This window comes from Buceros rhinoceros, unplaced genomic scaffold (assembly GCF_000710305.1).
Source record: "Buceros rhinoceros silvestris isolate BGI_N320 unplaced genomic scaffold, ASM71030v1 scaffold6486, whole genome shotgun sequence".
Lineage (NCBI taxonomy): Eukaryota > Metazoa > Chordata > Aves > Bucerotiformes > Bucerotidae > Buceros > Buceros rhinoceros.
In genome coordinates this window covers 6,901-22,440 of record NW_010417997.1, presented here as the reverse complement: position 1 = coordinate 22,440, position 15,540 = coordinate 6,901, and the positions used below count along the sequence as shown (strand labels likewise).

Below are 15,540 nucleotides of genomic sequence, written 5' to 3'. Positions count from 1 at the left end.
CCCGCCCAACCCCCCCCCAACTCTACACACCACACCATTACAAAATTACGAGGATAGGAACTTTAAGAATTTTTTCTTACTTTTTCTTCAAATGTAACAGACAAAGCAAGCGCTAATTGTGGTGCCATTAAAAAAAGTAACAAAAATAAATATGCTTTTCTGAAAACATTGAGAAAGTAAAGAGAAAAAAGTTAGATATTGCCTAAAATATTTTTCTTTGTTTTAAATGAATGTGCAATCTATTGACAGATTGGTACTCGTCCAAAGTTTTTGAAAAACTAGTTTAGGACTATTATACAGTTGCAGAAAAAACAGTCAAGACAACTGCCTGCAGTTGAAGCTTTCAATTAAAAGAGGAATTCTAAGGTAGAGATAAATGAGATTAGTTCCTGCTAATTAGAGTTCCTACTGACTCCAGGACTCTGATTAGAGTTCCTACTGACATCACTACATTAAAAAAGTGCTTTGTTTTCAAATACAGTTCCTAATCCTAGGACTGGCAGTATCCTCTGCAAAATTTCATTGGTAGGAAATACACCATAGTCAACATCCTAGTAACAGAGTCGACAGGGGATGACATTCTCAGCAAGCTGAGAAAAAGACGTAGTGCCATCAGAATCTGACTTTGTCTTCAATAACAACGACAGAGACCAGTGACGTCCACTCAACTCACCTCAACACGTAGTTCACGCACACTATGCACTGGGGCTGAGAATTCTTAGTGTTGTATATAACAGTTGCTTGAGTTTCAACCCAGACATAGCCACCTTGTTTAGCCAGCATTCGGTACTGTCCGGTTGTCACCTGCCCTTTTGTGAACACTAAAAGCAGAAAAGGACACCAGCTTTAATTACAGACAGGAAAAAATGAAACCATTTAAGTATTCACTGCAGATTCCTATCTGCAATTAAAAGAAAGCCTTTGTTGTTCGGCCGTTTTCCCCCGGTGCTGTATCTCATCTCTTGCAGTTGGAGGCTTTAAATGCATCTTTTCACTTACTGTCATGGTGTGTTTTGGTCAGATGATCAGAATCCAGCGCATGATAGTACTCATAGATGGAGCGACCCAGGAGTTCCTCTGGCTCATACCCCATCAACTCTGTAATTCTTTAAAACAAGGGGAAAAAAAGCTAAGTACAAGCAGACATGGACTAGCACAAATACTAGAGCATTTGGATGTTTGCACATCTAGGAAAATCCTAGAGTCACTTCCATACACATTAGCAGCAATTTTAGTTTACTGGGAGTTTTCATTCTGAAACAAATTACTATTTTTTTAATGCTTCTTTAAAAGAGAAATTCCAGCAGGCATAGGATTTTACTTCTCACTGAATATTTATGGTGACAGGATTAAGTAAATCCCTGCTTTCTAGACATTTTCTTTTTTTGCTTAAAGGCAGACCAGCGACTTATGGATTAGCATATCTAGCTTACGCAAATACGAGAATTTAATAAAGTAACAAAGACATGCTTCAACAGTTTGAAACCTGTAACTACAGGAAAGTAGGAATCGGATTTATTCTTCCCACTCAACCTTTTTAAAGAAAACAGTATTTTCTCCAGCCCTTAGAGGGCAGTGCTAACCAGGGGAACACCTTCATTTTGCCCTATTCTACATGCAGAATGTGACCAAATAAATACCTTTTATGTGACACTATCAGTCCTAGAAAGGTAGATACTGCAGAGGACAGAAAATGACCTGCACTAGCATCTCTTTGCACCTAACTGCAGCAACTGTATAGAAGTTCGTTTTTGTTATTAAAAGAAAGGAAACGGGCAATAACAAATAGTAAGAAACTAAAAACACAAAAAACCCTGAACAAAACCAACCCAAACCAAGAACCCTCAGGCCAATGGTTTCTCTCACTTTTGTTTTTCAAATTTGTCAAGCTAAGTTCCCAGAGAAGAGTAAGAGCGGTCTTATGTATTTGACTGCATCGGTGGTTTGTACCAGAACACAAAATCTCGTTCTCAACAGCAGATGTATTGCATTAAAAATTAAAAGCACAGCTGAACTTTTGGGGGCTTTTGGACTGCAGGAAGCAGACACTCATCTCCTGAGCAGTGGAGGGGCGGGGGGGAAGTGGTAGCGATAAAATGCAGCTGACAAGTCTTACACACACACACTCTTTTCAATCACCAAAATGCACTACCTTCTTCCACAAACCTAAAATCCTTCCTGTTTTTTCAGTGACTGGAAGAATCTTCTCCTTTTGCTTTAATTTGTTGCCACTACGCTAAGACCAGTTGGAACAGGCAGTTAACTGCAAAGGAGTTATTCCAAAGCAATAACCCTGCACCCTCCTTAGATTTAAAAATCTGGCTTTTAAGTAAGACATTCCAATCCATTAGCAAAAACCAAAGTATCCCACCAATGTTTCCGCTGCGCAGATGAATCAAGTTAACGAGTAACACTGCACAAATGTTTAAGGCCAACCCTGCAAATGCTTCAGCTGAATTATCTTCTAAAGTAGAACATGTACTTTACCTTTCATCACAGTAGGAAAATTTCATATCAAGACTGTGACGACTGAGGAATGTTTTACTGTCCAAGGGGACCTCAATGTTTGATGGATGAGGAATAGGTTCACAGATCAATACCAGACACGTCATGGGAGGCTTTTTGTAGCCGCAGTGAGTTTGATTACCGCATGTGTCATACACGCGAATGTGTCCGGTGCAGTGCAGTACCTATGGGAAAGTTGTAGGTTAAAAAGAGACCAGATTCTTGTCTGTCAGACAACACAGTCGTATTTCCACTGGCACACCCAGAGCAAAGTCCTTCTCCTCCCCAATCCTCGACGTGGAAGCAACAACAGGAAGGCAGTTGTGCTCTCCAATGGATGGCCAAAGGAGAGCAGCAGCTCTCCTCCTCGTGCCGTGCAAACTGCAATGAGTACGCAGGCTGCCAACTCCTCTCAGGCGCTGGCCGAAGCAACACTAGACATTTCTGCACTCTCGTGAACTGTTCTTTGAAAGTTACATTAATGGTGACACTGACAGCCAACTGCCTCAGCGAAAGGTATCTTACGATTTACGCTTGATAGTTATGGTAACAGTAGCAACCTCTATTTTAGATCTTCTGCAGAAGTGATGTTAGAGGTCAAATATATTCTTCAAGAGAAAAGAAGTTTTGCATTTTGTGGTTTGGTTTTTTTAACCATTCTGAAGCAGAAACTGTTCAGACAGCAGCAAAGAACAACAAAGTTGTTTGCTCCAGAAAAACTAAACCTAAGTTATAAAGAGAATTGAGAGCCATAATACCACTCGATACGGTAAAAGGTTACTTTTTTGTCCAGAGGAGAAAATGCATTCACTGCAGAAAGTTATCAGGCTGGGCTCTTTGTGTTCCAACTGTTACAAAAGGGACAGCCAGCAGCTTCAGAAAGAATGGCACTGAAGTCCTTCAGAGAGACCTCGACTGTCACGTTTACAATGTCAGTTCAAAAGAAACCAGATATCAGCATGTGGCATCAAGTATTTTTTTTCTCAGAGGAAAAGGCTTTGTGCAAACATATTTAGTCATTTTAATTTCTGGTAAATAAATGACCTCTAATTTAAAAAGGGAGAATTCATTAAAAGTGCTTTGAAAAACTAATTTTAAAACATTGTTTCCGTAACCTCTGATGTATTCAGCATTAAAATTCAGCACATTGAAGCACAATCATTAGTGAAACTCAAGCTCGTTACAGAGGTAAAAGTGTTGAAATACAGCGTTATGACACCTCAAGCTGCCAAACACCACAGATATTCTTTTGCATTAGTTACCTTCCACGTAGCAGACTTTATATTCACTGTTCTTCCCCTGCTAGTCAGCGTACACTTCATTCTGAGGAAAAAGCTGCGCTCTGTGTTTTGCTCTTTGCCCTTTTTCACAGGACCTAGCAAAAGCAAGTAGGAAACCAGTTCTAAGCTCTCGGATCATCTTCCAAAGGCATAACCCCCCCCTCCCAACATGTTACAGACCTCTATGACAATTTAATTTAAAATAAATTAATAATATTTATAAGCCTAACAGCACTTTTGATAGTAACACCTTTCAGAATGAGTTTTACTGTGAAGTCAGCAAAAACAAAGTTTCAATGTTTTAAGATCAGTATCATATTTTGTAGCCAACTCCACACTCCCAGATTTCAGGAAAAAGGGGAAAGGAGAAAGAAAATTTAATGTATTTTAGAATGTGACAGAGGACAAAAAAATCTGTGCAGAATGAGAAGTACTGTTGAGTTGGTTTCAACTGAAATGCATCAGTAATTCTCAAATCAAATCAAATTTGTTCTGGGCCTGTAGCTCCTTAGGACAGCAGTATTTTAAGTTTTTCAATTCAGAATTAACAACTCTGCTTTTACACTTATCCTAATATTCCACAGTGAATATTTCCACTTGCTAACAGCAGGATTTACATTAGTTTTTTGCCTTTAGAGGGGAGAACCTTTTGGAGTCTATTACTAGCTAGGCTATTCTGGGCAAAGAAAATGCAAACTGATCCTATCAGAAGGGCTGCAAGCAGCTCGCTGTGTGTGGAAGGAGGAAATAAAGCACTAGGACAAGGAGCAGTGGAAGAGCGAGTTTGCTGAGGTGTGCTAAGGAGAGAGGACCAAATCATGGCAGAGGGTTGAAGCTTAGAACATGTGAGCTGACTTCTGATACAAGTTAGTAGCTATGAAGTTCTTCCGCCCAAAACTTCTTTAATTTACCATGTTTTTGAAAGCGTTAAACCAGTCTAGAAATTCACAGTTGAAGATCACACGATGTTATTGTTACAAGTCCTGATGCTTAAGGCTCTGCTTTAAGAAGCAATTGTAAAGGATGGAGCAACATCCACAATCTAATTCAGCACTGGACATTATTTTTAAAATCACCAGCTTTGAAAGTTTAAAAAGCAATTTCATAAAATCCAAATGCAGTTCAGTTTCTGCCAATCATTTACATTCATTTGCACCTCTACAATCCCAAAGGGGTGTATTTAATACTCAATTCAAAACCCAAATAATCCCACTGATGTAAGAGCTGCAGTAGAAAGCAACCTGGGAATACTAATAAATATAAAAATGTGCTATTATTACTGTAATTGAGACTTTTGTCTGCCAACTTCATTTGTGAAACTGATTTTGTAATAATGCTTTCCAGACATCTTATTCCAGTGTGGTCAAGTGAGACACTCTAGATGGGTTGGCATGAAACTCAGTAATGTAACATTTTTAAGAATAAACTTTTGCAACAAAGACCAGGGTTTTTTTGGGGGGGTTGTTTGTTTTCTTTATACTGCTTCAGTGAAGTTGTTTCCCTACCCCAGATGCATTACTTCCAAAAGGGGGCTGGGAAAAGTCTAACCTAGCCTTAGGAACATACTTCAATACTAAGGGCAGACAAGTTTAAAAAAGGCTTACAAAATCAACGTCGGGGCCTTTAATGCTGTGATATCACTGAATTAAACAGAATGACAACGTAGAAGACTTCTGATTTACAGCGTTCCGCAAAGCAGAGGTCAGGCTGGGTGATATATCACTATCTGGACTCAAGAGTCCATATAACCCTTGTCTGATGAAATGGGAATTAGAGAGGTTGGATTTTAGGCTTCTAACAACTGAGTAAAGCAGATTTGTTTGGAGGCATTCAGGCTGCCAAGTCTTTACAGTCACTGACAAACCTTTAGAAGACAAAAAAGCAGTAATTCATGGGCATTTGCTAAACTGAAAAGCATACAGAATATGTGAACATGGTGTTCTGGTCCCTCGGACAGGGAAGAGAAGAGTTACAAATCTGTGAAAAGATACCAATTTCATGCACCAATTAAAAGGCGCACAGAAGCATCAATACCAAAGCTCTTGTTAGGGCTGTCCGAGTATTCCCCAGTTAGGTTTTCGGTGCCTAAAATACAGTATCTTTTTTGTGTCTTAAGTGATACACCACCACAGATTTCTGGAAGAAAGCATTTGCTTTTAAGTAGTCCTCTAAAGGCCAACCCAGCCCAAGACAAGTGCACCAATTTAACTTCTCCATATCCTTGTACAGCCATGGCTTAAGATCATTCTCACTCAGCTGAGCTCTAATTTTGTTCCTATAGGCGCCCTCAGTAACTCCGATTTAGTCATTAATTTTGTTTTAAAGAGCACTAATGAAATCTCATCTCTCCAACAATTAGGATATTGCCAAAACATTCTGGTTATTTCTGTTGTTAGTATCTCTGAACATGGTTTATTTTGAGATTTAAGCAGCCAAATGCACCCGTTTATTCTCTCAACACCTTTTTCTGGCAGATACCCAACTGTACTAATGCCAGAAGGAACTATCCATACATAAATTAAACCAATTTGTTCGTTCTTCTCACCATTTCTGTGTGTAAGCATTTCTCTCAGCTCTTCATGGTCACACGGATGGGTGAAATCAAAGACACTGTGCCCCGTCAACTCAAACTGCAAAAAAATAAGAGGTACATGGGTGTCTAACTTTACACATACAAACATGTAACAACTTTTGTAGTTCCAAACAGTCTTAGGAAATGTCAGTGTTTCACCTGAGTGAGTCCCATACACTTGTTCACGTTTTCAGATGTGTAAATCATGTCCCCATCTTCAGACAGAACCATGACAAATCCATCAAGAGCTTTCAAGTAGAAACAGTTCAGTTCCTTCTCCATTTTGGCTTCTGTCTCCAGCTCACCTACAAGCAGCCACACATTTTCGTTTAAGTAAACACCAGCCATTCTTCACTTACCATCAGGAATGACTTCTGGCACCAGTCTGCAAAGAGTCAATCTTGCAGGACTGTTCAAAGCCAGTATAATTCACTTAGATAAGTGATCGATTACATTCTTTGAGCTCTTAGTAATGGTATCACAGATCATAGACAGTCTGGGTGAGGTTAACCCTCTGTGCTTTTATGCATAAACCAATAAACCTTCCACCTTAAGGAAAAAGTCTACGTGGCAAAAATATTACCATTTATCTCAAAAAGGCATCACAAACTTTTCTCAGGGGCTTCCTAGGAGACACTTCAGAGTATGGCTACCCAGGTTCCTCCTCCCTTCGGTATAGGTAGGCTTGCCCAAGTACAAACAGCCAGAAGAGCCTTCATGGTGCATTATACAGATAATGGTTCATAAGCTAACTCAGATACTCCTGTAGTTACATGACTCTGCAGAGACAGAAGTATTCTCAGCTAACTTCACCTTCAGTGGGGTACAAAGTACAAAAACCATCCTTGCAGTTTATATTTAGCCAGCCTTGCACCAACCACCTACAGTTTAGTAAAGCACAGTGGTAGCAACCAGCTCTAGGGGAAGAATCAGGGTCACGTGAAATAAATTAACTTTGGGAGAAGGGTCGAATATCTGAGACTGAAAATGGCACCATGGCTGTGATGAGCCAGCTGGGATCATCAGAACAGAAAGGGAAAAGAAGGCCTGTTCAACAGTGGCTATACTGTTCCTGCGCCATTGCCAGTAACCTATTTCTAGTGTAAGATCTTCCGCTTTTCCATACAAAAGATGCAACTATTGATATATTTAACTGCTGATAGGCTTGAGAGATAGGTTCTTTCTCAACAAATCTCCAGCCCCTGTTCCAGGTTCTGCTAGTTTGTTCACTTACCAGCATCTAGCAGCTTTCTCATCCGCAGGTAGCTGATGGTCAGTCTCATAATGGACGCCTTGTCCAGGTGTGCGCTCACGGTATGGGGCAGGGGCAGCTGATGAGCAAGCTCATAGAATACTTCTGATTCCTTGCTCCTTCGGCACCGGGCTGCATCTCTTGACTTCTCTTTCCTGCGTTCAGAGCTAATCCTATATAAACAAAGTTTGGGGTTAATACAGGAAACGGAGTTCTCTGTGCAAGTTAAATTTGAAACTAAGCTGCCCAGTAGCCAACTAACGAGTTATCAAAGTTGAATAATTTAAAACCTCATTTTAAAAGTGTAAATGTAATTCCACATATAGAGTTCTGCTGCAGTTGGGCTCTGCCAAAACTAAATTCAAACCCAGAGTCTTCCAACAAGATCAGTTCTTCAAACAGACATCTACATACTCAGTAGTTGAGTACGTAGATTCCTGCTCATCTCATACCATGACTGCAGCCTCTCTAGCCTCCAAATCCTGTTTCCTTTCTCCCTAACCCCTTAAGTCCATTCCAAATACTACAGTGTAAGTTATTTCCAGCTCGAAGCTCCAGTAGTATTGTGTACAGTCTCCAGGTTCTTCCCTTTTTAGCATCCTCACAAAGCCCACCCAACAGGTCAGATAAGCAAAGATACTGATTTAGCATGGGGTGTCCTGCTTTTCAAGTGATCCAAAACGTTCCTTTCCCAGCTCTTTCTCCACTATAGCCCCTTCCAGAGTCTCCCCTATACTGGAAAGCTCTAGCTGTTAAGCAGCTGCCTCAATTCTCCTTCCATTGTCTCTGCTAGTCCTGCCTCCCCAGGACACACAAAGTAAAGGACAGCTCACTATGAGCAAGCATCAAAATAACTGAGACTTCCCATCAGCTGGTAACACACACTGCCTCGTCCTGGTACCCACGCCAGGTCACGTTTGTCTCGTGCATCTGTCACATGAGTTTTAACTAAGCATTTGGAGATGGGAGCTCCAAATTTGTCTTACATTTGAACAAGAACTCAATGCTACTGTGGTCCCTGAGGAAATTATGCCACTGCAGTTAAATGTGCTTTTATTTTTAAAGAGAGAATACAAAACTGTCCAGTTTTCTGGAGGTTCTCTGAAGGTACCCATCTTCAGTTTGCATACACCTGAGATATAAAAGGCAGTTGCACTAAGCTGTAGGATCCCCCTTTTCCCCCACTGACTTACATGAAAGTTGTAAGACAAACATATGCCTATAAATCCTGCTTTTATAATTCGAAGTTGCATGCCTTTTAATGTTATTATAAAGAAATTAAGTGTCACTAGTTGAAAAAGACAGAAAATAATCCACTTTGCTACTTACTACCAACACTTTAGGAATTCTTTCAAATTTCACTACTTAAGTCACATACTATCCCTGCTAAATTCACGCTGCTAAGTCTGCAGATCTCTGCAAAAGCACTTTTTAAGCATCACACAACTGGTGAGAGGTACCACAAATGACAGAGGAAAGTAGTTCACAAGCTGAAATTGCATGGGAAATAATGAACTGGATTCAATGTAAGCAAAAATGTGCCCAAAAGAACACGTTTTCAAGTCCTTTACCCAATGTGCCACCCACAACAGCCAAAAACCTGCTTAGTTTGTGTCCAAACATGCAAGCGACAGTACTATTAAGACTGATACTGGAAGCATAAATGACTTGAAACACAAAAGAAGTTTAATAAGCTGTGATCAAGTAAGCCATCAGAATCTTTTCAACAATTCCCTTCATTTCTGCCAAGTTCAAACTGTACGGCATCCCCCCCATCCCCAGCCCCACCACCCTCTCCTCCTACACCCTGCCATCACCAGCAGAAGGCAGCACTAGAAGCCTGATTTTCAGAATTTCAGTTCTTTATAAGAGCTAAGAACAGGATTGTTTTTTCTCCTTTGGTGGCAAAAATCAGGCTGCTACATCACAGAAATACTATTTCTATGTAATGAGAATCATCCATAAATCAACAGAATAGCAGTGGAGAGCTCTGGAAAACTAACTTATGGGTATTACAGTGGCACAAAACTCCAGACATACAATAGTTCTATCTGTTTCCGTGAATATAATCTCATGTTCCTCAGAAGGGCAGCCTAAAATATCTGGTAATACTTCCCATCTTGCAGATTTCTTCACATTCCATTTCCCCGTGACAACAGATGTTCCTGCTCTAGTCATGGATATCCTGTCCGAGAAGCTGGAGGCTCCTGACAAACAGGTACATCCAGAAACAGCCATTACGAGAAGTCTCACCTTTAACAATACTGAAAAAATATTTTAGCTATATAACCTGATTAATTAAACATTTCTTACTGAAGATAGGCCTAAAGTACCTTTTGTCTTGCTGGAAGGCTAAGGGTGAAGCCGAATAAGCATCTGGATTCTCTTTGTCTTCTTTCTTGGACCATGGATTTCACTGACAAAGGTAACACAAGTAATTATTCTGCCTTAGTTAGGGTCACCTTTATACCTCTGATTTTTGTTAGCTACTCATTCAAGGTCTCTTCTCCCATATAACATGTGACAGGACGAGAGAAAATGGCCTTAAGTTGTGCCAGGGGAGATCTGGGTTAGCTATCAGGAAAAATTTCTTCAGAGATGGTTGTAAGGCATTGGAACAGGCTGCCCAGGGAGGTGGTGGAGCCCCATCTCTGGAAGTGTTTAAAAGACATGCGAATGTGGCACTGAGGGATGTGGTTTAGGGACCCTGGCAGTGCAGGGTTGGACTCAATGATCTTAGAGGTCTCTTCCCACCAGGTGATTCTGTAATAGAAACTCAAGGGAGAATCACTGGAAGTAATTCCTTTCCCTCTGCCTAGATGCCTGCAGTTCTGCCACAGCTTCCTTTTCAGTTGCAGACACTTTTAAGTTCAAAACCCCATGCTTTGGCAATAATCCCGTGCGCTTCATCCTACAAGTTTGTCAGGCTTGTGTGAATCACAAAGGACACATAGAGGACGACAGCGCAAGAGATGAAAATAGATCCTAACCTTGCAAGTTGTCATTTTCAGCCCTTTCCCTTGTATTTCCTTTCTGAAAGCTTCATGTTCTTGAAAATATTTCTGCCAGTTTCTAGATTTTTGCCTGGTTTTAGCAGCAGTCCTCAACAGAGAATCATAGAAGCCCAGCTCTTAAGCATGAACATGAACAGCCAAAACTTCTCACAACCACTGAATTACTAATTATCAACCAAAATGCTGCTCAAATTGAGCTCATAGTGCTTCTGTTTATCTTAATCTGGGATTAATTTTTATCAAGTGCTGCCTGCTGGAGTGCTGCCTGACATTGCAATGGGCAGAACTCTAGGAAAAGCGCAGTGTTGGTACCACCTGGCGCTGTCCAAGGAGCAGAGCCTCCTCTCCCTCTTACCAGGTATTTCCTTTCTAGAAAGGCTGCTACTATAGATAGACATTTAAACTGTACAGCACAACAGTTGGCTATTTTTAGCTGCTGTTTAAAACTAAGCTGTAACCAATCTGAGTAAAACCCAGCAATTTAAGTAGGAAGATTAACTACCAGCTTCAAAGAGCGTTTCTTTAATGGATCAAATTAATAGGGAAAAGGTCTTTCACAAATGAGGTTTAATTACCAAGCGAAGTCAGGAGTTGCCTCAACATGGGATGCCATCAAATTAAAAAAGGCTAACAAAAAATAAAATCTTTTACTGTTGCAACTACTCTAAGCTTTGTTACTTAGTTGCATAAAGTAAATGGGGAAAAAAACCCAAACATGCAATCAGCCTGTGTAGCTGCCCACAAATTTCTGTGTAGCCTCTAAAGGATGTTAATTCCTGTAAAGAAAATGTATTTCCCACATGAGCTCTGTCTCAACCAGGGGAAAAAAGGGAGCTCAGGAACTTTAAAGAGCGAGATGTGGATCACCACAAGATCAGCTTAAATAGATCGTATCTTTTAAGAGAGATTTTCAGAATTAGCCGCGTGTAAAAGTCATGGTCTTCACAACAGAAGTACCATTCTGTAGAGACAACAGGAACCTGAGCTCCATTTGAAACAAACCCCAAACCTCAAACTTAGAGCTGTATTGCAACCTTCTGCACAAAAGACAAACACCCAGAGACTCAGAATAAAACCTCAGCTGAAGAGTGGATTCTATATGCAATGGAAGTTATCAGAAATGTTGGAGCTAGACAGGAAATTGCCTGCGTTTTCAGGTATGATGTTTCCTGCACAATTTCAGTGCCAGATGTTAATTTCCATTTTTGTATTTCTGCCACCAGAATACAGAAGCAGAGAGCGATCCAAAGCAGGTTAGGCATCATAGCTCACAGAAAGCAGAGTTTCACTGACAGCTTTAAACCCAGTACGAGGCACTTTTTATACATAAGAGATGTTTACATGCAAAAGCTGAATAAACATCTGAGTTCCAAAAGATATTCCAGTTAGAGACACAGAGCAAAAAGATATTTCACTGTATGGATTCACTGCAGCTGAACGGAGAGCTCAGCTGAAGGACATTACCCAGGCTGCCACTCACTGCCTCAAACCAAAACGGCTTTAAAATACAGCAAGATGAATATAAGCAAAGTTCATATTCAAGCAAGAACTGGCCCAATAGCCTTCAGAATGAAGCACACCAGCAGCAATCCCATGTGAAACCTCAGTTTCCCAGTGAATTCCCACCACTAGATATCCCAGTTTCAGATGTTAACACAGCCTCTCTGCTTGAATGTGTGATTCCTGCCACTATGGTCATATGAACCACTTGGGCCAGAGCATCTCTCAAACAATCTGTTGTTCCCCACACCATGCCAGAGACATATCCACCAGCCTGCCCACCCCCACACCCCGTGTATTCTCTATGTGATTCCCCAATTGTCTAAGTGCAGCCCACAGTTTTCATCTCCTTGAGTGTAAAACTAATCGATGGCCACATTTAAAGCTGACTTGTTCCTGCTTATTTACTGCCACCACCAAATAAGACCAAAAAGAGCCCTGGAAAATACCATCAATAACTGATACATTTCAATTAAGTAGATTAAAAACAGTCAGTGGACAGATCTTAAAACATGTAGGATGTCAACTGTGTCTCGTTCCAGCTTTTAAATCGCCACCCAGTGTTACATTAAAATTTGACACAGTGTACACAATATTACCTTGATATAAGAAATCAGGGGCTTTCCTGTGTATTGCTTTACTGCTGTGATCTATTTTCTAGCCTTTCTCCCATCCTCCCATTACTGCTTCTCTAATCAGGTAGATTTTGCCTTATAGGTGTTTTCAATTCCCATGTAAAATAGCCATTGTGCATGTACTAATTAATGCAGGGTCATCTTTCTTGATCCAGGTTTTGAGGACATTCTAAGAAAAAGCATCTTCTGATACCAATTCACATTTTTCTCTCTAGAACTGTTCTCTACAGTTGGGTGGCTTTGTATTTATCATGGTATGTGTTCTTAAAGAGTTTCATAGAAGTTTCACCATGTGGAAACAATATAATCCAAATGAATAATGTGCCTCAAATCCGGTAACATCTCATTACTGAACTTTAACTAGTTTGGTTCTGCCATTAATTCCTATAATTTGCCAAAACAAGGCTGACACTCTATACTTCAATGTTAGATACAACCTCTCCTCAGGCTGTAAAACTAGCATGGGAGATACCTGGCTTAGAAATGGAATCACAGGGAGCAAATCCACAATAACACAGCTTCAATTTTTCAATGAAGCAAAAAGAGAGGCAGCTATTTCAATGCAATAATACACTAACAGCGTCTGTCATCATGGTGGTATTGGAACTCTAGAAAGGTGGTTCAGAACTTGGTCATCTTTTCATGCCTAGCCCAAAGAAGGCACTTCTGCCAGCACAGCTGTATGGGACAGAGCACGCAAGACTCGCCGTTTGTAGCCATACCCCAGCAGAACAACATAACGCTGGTATCATGACACCAGCATAACTCGCTGTGTTCACGTGGACTGTCTGAAGAGCTCAACCCTGGGCACGTCCGTGCTGACCGCTCTCACCTACAGCGCAGCAGCATGCCAGGAAAATACCGAGCAGGTACAAGCTCACTTAAAAGGCGCAGGCTCCCAAAGAGTGTGTTACAACAGAGCTCTACTCTTCTGTGCTGAATACGCAGCCATTCGTTTCTCTTCACTGTTTGTCAGATCTTTATTTTGTCCAGAGCTACTAGCCACAATAGTTATTGAGTTATCCTTCCACGTAAAGAAGTCTCGGGCAAGCCCGTGCTTAGCACAGAGAAACTACAACAGCATAACTCAACTCCCCTAAAGATAACTTCATATGAAAAGTGGGTTTATAATGTAAGAGAACACCTCTCAAATCCAGTTATTTAAATATACAGTGAGCTAATAATAGACATATTCTTCCAAAGAAAAACAAAAACAAACCAACCCACCTAAAAAACAAAAGCCCCTCATCTTCTGCCTGGCATAGATGGAGAACATGCCACTTAACCCCCTTATCCCCTTAAAAATACTTTTAATTGAAGTTGATCAACTTCAGCTAGGGGCAACACAGCTACAGTGTTAACATTACCAAGTCTTGTTGAACAGGCATTGCCCAGAGCCGCAGGCAGCCCCGGAAGCCCCATTCCCCCTCCCCTCCCTGCCCAGCAGTAACATGCTTGTCTGGCCCAGCAGCCAGACTGACCGTCGCTCAGCAGGCAAACAATACAACAGGTTACAAGTGGAGGCAACTGGGTCCACTACCGTCAGTCTTGCGAGGGAGCCCCAATCTTTGCTGTTTAAAGATGAGAAAACCTTGGGGCTTCTACCAGTTCAGAATACACTTGGTTACAGCTTTGCCTCTTCTTGCTTTGACACGATTTTCTTTAAGTATTATTGCTTTCATTATGGCCAGCTTTATTTACTAATTCTCCTTATTTTACAGCCTGTGTAGAGAGTTCTTGTGAGGAATATGCCAACCAAACAAAAAACCCCACACCCCAACCTCATGTGTAATCACAAGCATGTGATTTTCTAGAAGAAAGCCTTGCTCATTATGAATTAATGAACATCACAGTCCAGTAATCTGTCAGGAAAATAAATCAGAAATTCCTTACATACAGCAAGAAAGATTTAAAAGAAATTTCACTGCAGAAACTAGCATAATATCCAAGCGGAGACAACATCTCTGTAAACTATTAAACCTCATTCCTTGGCATATCACTTTCTAACATAGCAATTAAAACCTTTTTCTTTACATGAAGGTAGTTACAGGCATTTACCATAACTTGACTACCACAAAAAAAAAAAAACCCCCCTAACAAAAAAAAAACCCTGACAAACTGGAGAGCAAGCAGGCAGTTCAGGCTGAATTAGCTGCAGCAGCACAAATGTTCGGAGTGAACACTGAAACCCACGGCCGTCTGCAAAACCATAGTGGGGAGAGGCAGTGAGAAAGCTACAGGTGAGCTCACCAAGTAAAGTTTTACTATCAAAACCATGAAGTCTACATAAACAGCCATTTTACAGACAGGGAAATTATGGCATGTAAGAGCCAGCAGCCGAACCTGAAACTCCTGAAGAAGCCAGCACAGGTCCACACTGCCAAGATTATCCGTCACCTGGATTTGGCCTTGAACTGACCTGAAACCCCAACTACCTCCCCGCTTAGAAAGTGTGAGTAAGAAGGTAAAACCTTCCAAAATTAGTGTTTCTAATTCAGAACGTGGTGAAGCGATTCTGCTGTGTCTCACTGCACAATGTAACCCACTGATATTTTGCCTTTGCATAGTAATTTGCTGTTTTAAAATAACCACATGGCATACAGTGATGGTTTTTAAGAAATTTCTAATTTTTTTCAACTAGGTTATCTGGCTTTTTCCTAGAAAACAGAATTATATTTTTTTCTTTTAATTAGCTGTGTTCTGCCCTTCAGGATGAAGGATACATGGTAGTTAAATTATGTTTATTACAGAAAAACCACAGCTACTCAAAGGAGGTATCTGG

The 15,540-nt window shown here is 40.7% G+C and overlaps 1 protein-coding gene across 1 annotated transcript in view; it reads right to left on the bottom strand.

Annotated features, from left to right (window-relative positions):
• Positions 1-7,825, bottom strand: part of HIF1A (hypoxia inducible factor 1, alpha subunit (basic helix-loop-helix transcription factor)) — a gene marked incomplete at its 5' end in the record, with an annotated part of 15,589 nt that extends 7,764 nt beyond the window's left edge. Inside the window, 7 exons of the mRNA XM_010138358.1 lie at positions 674-821; positions 1,000-1,106; positions 2,488-2,690; positions 3,768-3,880; positions 6,331-6,415; positions 6,517-6,662; positions 7,592-7,825. Of these exons, the coding sequence (XP_010136660.1) occupies positions 674-821; positions 1,000-1,106; positions 2,488-2,690; positions 3,768-3,880; positions 6,331-6,415; positions 6,517-6,662; positions 7,592-7,825 (1,036 nt within the window). The remainder of the gene's footprint in view (positions 1-673; positions 822-999; positions 1,107-2,487; positions 2,691-3,767; positions 3,881-6,330; positions 6,416-6,516; positions 6,663-7,591) is intronic.
• Positions 7,826-15,540: the final 7,715 nt, after the last annotated feature.